This window comes from Eutrigla gurnardus, assembly GCF_963514095.1.
Source record: "Eutrigla gurnardus genome assembly, chromosome: 4".
Classification (NCBI taxonomy): Eukaryota; Metazoa; Chordata; class Actinopteri; order Perciformes; family Triglidae; genus Eutrigla; species Eutrigla gurnardus.
This window is the reverse complement of record NC_139918.1, coordinates 25129161-25135741: the sequence shown is the minus strand read 5'-3', so window position 1 is coordinate 25135741 and position 6581 is coordinate 25129161. Positions and strand designations below refer to the sequence as shown.

Sequence of the window (6581 nt, the reverse complement as noted above, 5' to 3'; positions counted from 1 at the left end):
TCTCCATCCTCCTGTCTGTCTGCTCACAACAAACACAATCGAGGGCGACATCAAGAACATTTAAAACACGTCCTAGTTTGCTCTCTGTTACTGTGTGTGTGTGTGTGTGTGTGTGTGTGTGTGTGTGACCCGTGGTTTGTGATACCTGTCATGATGCGTCTCTCTCTTCTTTTCTGGAGCTGTATCAGCTTTCCAGATTCCAGCGTTCCAACGAGGCAGATATTAATCAAAAAAATAAAAAGCGAACTTCCTGGGTGAGCCGCCAGACGTGTTTGTCTGCGATGTGTCACCGCGGATTAGCGGGAGGTAATCTGTGTCTCGTATTTCACAGATCTGGGAGCAGATAAGGCAGGCTGGGTGTAATACAAGTCCAAAGTGAGGTAGAGGAATTCAAATATTTTTTTTCCTTCCCCAGGTTATCACATTTTATCATCTTGGCTTTCTTTATCGGTGCATCTTGAGAATTTATGTAAATGTTTGTTTTTTCTTTTAAATCCCACAAACACACACACGACGGCCTTTCTCATGAACACCTCGGAGGGACAAACACCAAACGCATCGTGCAAACGCACGCAGGCGTGCAAACAAAGGCAGGACGGCGCCGCCTGTAGGTTCTCGCCGCTGTCACGCGGAGAAAACGGCACAAAAGGAGTTTAGCGGCGTGACAGGAAGCTCTCAGACGCTCCATCCCAGCAAAGTGCCAGCGCTTTGTTTCCCCCCGTCTCCTGTCTCAACACGAGTCGTAGCAGGAGACGGATGAAACGCAGCCAAAGAAAGGATTCGTCTTCCTCTCTTGTTCATCAACGATTGTGTCATGTGATCACTGGGGCTTGAACGCCGCTCAACGTCGTGGAATGATACTCAAAATAGATTTTTTTTCTCTCTCTTCTCTGCAGAGACCGTGATGGACACTCGGGTGGCCACGGCTGAGCTGGGCTGGACCGCGTATCCTAACTCTGGGGTGAGTGGGCTACCACACACACACACACACACACACACACACACACACGTGTGTGAGGAGTTTACTATCCTGTTGGGACGACGACATGTAACCTGAACTGATGTGCAGCCAGACAAACCGGACAGGAAGGAAGGCAGCAGGATGGGAGGATAGACTTAAGTAGAGCTCAATGTAGCTCCTATTATGGGTATTATTTTCCCTCTGTCCCGGCTCATAATGACTTAATGACATAATGGGACCACGTAAGCCCCAGAACACAGTACCTAAGTCCCTGTAAATGGAGGCTGGGGGGCTGGGAGGGGGGGGGCTACCATTGGCATAATGATACCGTGATGATACATTTATGCAGGGAAGTGGAGGTATTAGGATGAAACGGGGGGTGAGGAGCTGAGAGGATGGAAACGCTCGGGGCTTTTTTTCAATTTTAGGGGAACTATTTCCAACTTTCAGGGTAGTTTCATGCACATGAAAGGAGTGGAAATGGAAGGAAGTGCCATCTCATCAGAATGTGCCTGAAAGAATCACACTATCAGAAGTATGATTGTCCTATTACACTAATGGACTTACAGATCATTTGGAGGCCTTGTTCTCCGCGCTGTAACTCAATAAATTCATCGAGCAGCTCCATCACTGATAGCGTGGAGGAGGAGCCGTCCAGGACGGCGGCGTCCGTTTCCCTGCTTTTTCTGGCTCTTTGGGTCTTTATGAGGCGTTTTACACGCGTGTGAAGGTCTTTTTTACGGCTTTTCGACAGAGCGTTGGCTCCGTTTTAAACATCGAGAGTGTGGCGGTCCAAACGGAGGATTAACTAAAAACAACCTGGACCGTGGAAAGGCAGACAGTGACTTTCTGCTGCATGTGGATGGAAGACATCAACTCCCACAATGCACTGCTCTGCAGGCCAGAGAGTGGCATTTTTATTCTAAAAGGACAGGTTCAGTTCCTCTCACTGGTCTGTAACAGGTCTGTAGTCTCAGTGGGTGCTGCCCCCTATAGGCGGGTTTCTAACGATGCAAAGCTTCATGCAGATGGCTGAAGTACTCCTTTAAATGCATTTTTTTTTACTGTGTAAATAAAGCGTGATTAAACTTAAGATAACACAAATGACTGATATTGTATTCATACGGCCTGGTTGTGATTGCACATTAATTATTTAGCAGCCTGTTGATTGGCTGTTTGACTCCCGCTTTAGAAACATCATCGTTAGGTTCTTCGGTGTAGAGGTCGAGGTGGAGAGAGAGGCTGTTGGGAGAATACACTCTCACCGACACACACACACACACACACACACACACACACACACACACACACACACACACACACACACACACACACACTAAATTCAGTTTTTAATTGATTAACGTCGGGTGAAAGTTTCAAAATTGAATTACGTCCAACCTGGTTGATATCAAATCATTTCCAAATGTGCAGCGCTCACCTTCGAGGGTTGCTGCTGCTCCGGTTCGTTGATTGGAAAATTAATTGATAATCCGATATATTGGATATATGTATTCCACACAGGTGTCTCCTCTCATGTAGCTACGAGTCAGCTGGAGGTAAATGTGATAACCGAGGCCTGTCGGGGGGGTGAACGGGCCCAAGAGTGTGTCGTAAAAAAAATACTATGTTTGTTTGTATGCCCAAGTGGTTACCTGATAACTTCCTCTGTAACACACACACACACAAACACACACACACACACACACACACACACACACACACACACACACACACACACACACACCGCGTTGTCCCTGCGCCATTGGATACATCTCATTAATTTCCTTTAGTAACTTCTCCTTCAGGAGTTCATACGAAGTGTGTGTGTGTGTGTGTGTGTGTGTGTGTGTGTGTGTGTGTGTGTGTGTGTGTGTGTGTGTGTGTGTGTGTGTGTGTGTGTGTGTGTGTGTGTGTGTGTGTGACCTGACGGGTTAATTCTGAAGGATTGCAGAAGCCGTGTCATTAGTTCCGCTGGTGTGAACCGGAGGACGTAGTGTGTGATGCTGCGGAGAGGAAACAGATCGTTATTATATTCCCTCATAACGGCCGATCTTTTCTCTCCATCGTTCTTTGCAGTCGGACGGATTTCTTCGTTTCCCTCCGATGTTTTCTGTCATTTTTTCATTTCCCATAATGCACTGTGCCAGATATAACAGGAGTCCCAGTAGAACGGCAGAGAAGTGGAAATAGACTGGTTACCTGTCTGTCTCTACATGTCTCCCTGTGATAGACTGGTTACCTGTCTGTCTCTACATGTCAGCCCTGTGATATACTGGTTACCTGTCTGTCTCTACATGTCAGATAGACTGGTTACCTGTCTGTCTCTACATGTCTCCCTGTGATAGACTGGTTACCTGTCTGTCTCTACATGTCAGATAGACTGGTTACCTGTCTGTCTCTACATGTCAGATAGACTGGTTACCTGTCTGTCTCTACATGTCTCCCTTTGATGGACTGGTTACCTGTCTGTCTCTACATGTCGGCCCTGTGATAGACTGGTTACCTGTCTGTCTCTACATGTCAGCCCTGTGATAGACTGGTTACCTGTCTGTCTCTACATGTCAGATAGACTGGTTACCTGTCTGTCTCTACATGTCTCCCTATGATAGACTGGTTACATGTCTGTCTCTACATGTCAGATAGACTGGTTACCTGTCTGTCTCTACATGTCAGATAGACTAGTTACCTGTCTGTCTCTACATGTCAGATAGACTGGTTACCTGTCTGTCTCTACATGTCAGCCCTGTGATAGACTGGTTACCTGTCTGTCTCTACATGTCAGATAGACTGGTTACCTGTCTGTCTCTACATGTCTCCCTGTGATAGACTGGTTACCTGTCTGTCTCTACATGTCTCCCTGTGATAGACTGGTTACCTGTCTGTCTCTACATGTCTCCCTGTGATAGACTGGTTACCTGTCTGTCTCTACATGTCAGCCCTGTGATAGACTGGTGACCTGTCTGTCTCTACATGTCTCCCTGTGATAGACTGGTTACCTGTCTGTCTCTACATGTCAGCCCTGTGATAGACTGGTTACCTGTCTGTCTCTACATGTCTCCCTGTGATAGACTGGTTACCTGTCTGTCTCTACATGTCAGCCCTGTGATAGACTGGTGACCTGTCTGTCTCTACATGTCTCCCTGTGATAGACTGGTTACCTGTCTGTCTCTACATGTCAGCCCTGTGATAGACTGGTGACCTGTCTGTCTCTACATGTCAGCCCTGTGATAGACTGGTGACCTGTCTGTCTCTACATGTCAGCCCTGTGATAGACTGGTTACCTGTCTGTCTCTACATGTCGGCCCTGTGATATACTGGTTACCTGTCTGTCTCTACATGTCTCCCTGTGATAGACTGGTTACCTGTCTGTCTCTACATGTCAGCCCTGTGATAGACTGGTTACCTGTCTGTCTCTACATGTCGGCCCTGTGATAGACTGGTTACCTGTCTGTCTCTACATGTCTCCCTGTGATAGACTGGTTACCTGTCTGTCTCTACATGTCAGCCCTGTGATAGACTGGTGACCTGTCTGTCTCTACATGTCAGATAGACTGGTTACCTGTCTGTCTCTACATGTCAGCCCTGTGATAGACCGGTGACCTGTCTGTCTCTCTAGTCGTTCATCATGTGAACCAACATGATTAAATCCAGGCCTAAAGTAAAACCTAAAGTCATTAAAAACAGGAACCATGGCATGATTTAGTTTTAAAAGTAAACTTTCTGTTAAATGTAGAAACACAATAATAATAAATGCCCAAACAGTTAAAATGCTCCATTCATAACATGTTCATTTAAATACTATTAAACAATCTCCCGATGCTGATTCCAGGCAGGAAACCACATTACACAGCAATTCAACGTGTAAGCACTTCTGTTGTGGGTGTAATTGTGTATAACTCCGATGTCCTGCTTGGTTTCTCCCACTAATCTGAGCCCCGCGTGCACGGTGGACAAGCGGACGAGCGATGAGGACGGCGAGGAGTTAAAGAACGGTGCTTAGGAAAGACACGCTGGCAAAGAGGATCGTAATGTTAACTAGCCCGTAGCACTGTGGTGTCCCGCAGGGAAATACAAAGACATAAAAAGCATAAACACACAGTGGAGAGTCAGCGTCGGTCCATATGCTCCGACATATTATTCTTTATCTCCTCGCTGTCGTGACTTCTACCAGCTTTCCCTCCTTGTTTCTTCACGCTGTTAAAAACAGCAACGACAACTTAAGACGGACGTTTTTTTAAACGGAGACGTTTGGATCTCGGGGGGGGGGGGGGTGAGGGGGGGGGGGGTGAGAAGGGCTGCAGGTTCAGCAAAGTGGGTGTGAGGAGGGAGAGATTAGGAGAAACCATAGAACTGCCACATTCAGCTAAAGGTGTGTGTGTGTGTGTGTGTGTGTGTGTGTGTGTGTGTGTGTGTGTGTGTGTGTGTGTGTGTGTGTGTGTGTGTGTGTGTGTGTGTGGACAGAGATCAGGCTTTGAGGTGAGACCGGGTGGGGGGGGGGGGGGGCTGGGTGGCGTGGCGGTGCTGACGGAGGCGGTCGGTGCTGTGAAGCGTGTGGAAGCAGGGCTGTGTTTGGAGGGGGAGGAGGGGGGAGAAGAGGGATTAAGAGGGGAGACAAGTGAGCAGAGCTGTGGAGGATAAACGCCGTGGGGCACGACGGACAGGAAACGGGCGGGGGGGGGGGAGCGGGGGGGGGTGTTTGAGCAGTTATCCATCCGTCCTGCAGGTTAACGGAGGGCGACGGCGGAGCTCCTCATCCTGACGTGGTTGTTTGTGTTTACTCTCCTCCGTCTGTCTCCATGTGTGTGTGCTCACACATAACTTAAAGTACGTTAGCGAGGCAGAAGGGCGGCGGTGGCGGGGGAGGAGGCGGGGCTTGAGGGTGAAGCCGGAGCTCCTCTGGGTCTGAAGTGGACAGGTGTCAGCGTGCACTCAGCGCTTCCTAAAGAGCACAGATAGATCCTTAACAGCCATCTCACCATCTGCTGACCAGACTCAATACACCTCAATTATTCAGGACCCTGACAGACAGACAGACAGACAGACAGGCAGGCAGGCAGACAGGCAGGCAGGCAGGCAGACGGGCAGTGGCTCGACAGGGCATAAGGGAATGCAGGAGGGAAAGTAAACTGGGGAAAGTAAGGGGAGGAAAAAACAGCTAAAGGTAGAGAGGAAGGCTGATTGAATGGAGAGAATAAGAGCTGGGAATGATGGAGGGAGGGAGAGACAGAGAGAGAGAGAGGGAGGTGAACTCTGAACCTGCAGGTGGAGCTGAAATGGGATGAGAGGTGAAGTAACAACATGCTGGCTGCGCTTCAGTGGCCAGGTGAAAGGAATACACACACACACACACACACACACACACACACGTTAACACACATACAGTAACTCCTTCTAAACTAAAAATAGAAAGCGGACTTTAAGTGCACGTACACGTGCACGTGCACATGCACGCGGCTGTCATGTTCATGGCAGACCGGGTTCGTTCTGGTCAGCCGGACCGCTGGATCTGATCTGAGGTCAGAATAGTAACACATCCAGTCCTTCCATCACAGTGCAGTGGTGACTTCCTGTCTGTCTGTGTGTCTGTCTGTCTGTCTGTGTGTCTGTCTGTCTGTGTGTC

At 48.6% G+C, this 6581-nt stretch overlaps 1 protein-coding gene across 2 annotated transcripts in view; it reads left to right on the top strand.

Moving 5' to 3' along the window:
- Nucleotides 1-861: 861 nt before the first annotated feature.
- The window catches only part of ephb1 (EPH receptor B1), a 94778-nt gene continuing 89058 nt past the window's right edge, over nucleotides 862-6581 (top strand). For both annotated transcript variants that reach the window (XM_084008150.1, XM_084008149.1), the window contains exon 1: nucleotides 862-961. In XM_084008150.1, coding sequence (XP_083864276.1) covers nucleotides 905-961 — 57 coding nt within the window. In that variant the 5' untranslated portion in view covers nucleotides 862-904. The remainder of the gene's footprint in view (nucleotides 962-6581) is intronic.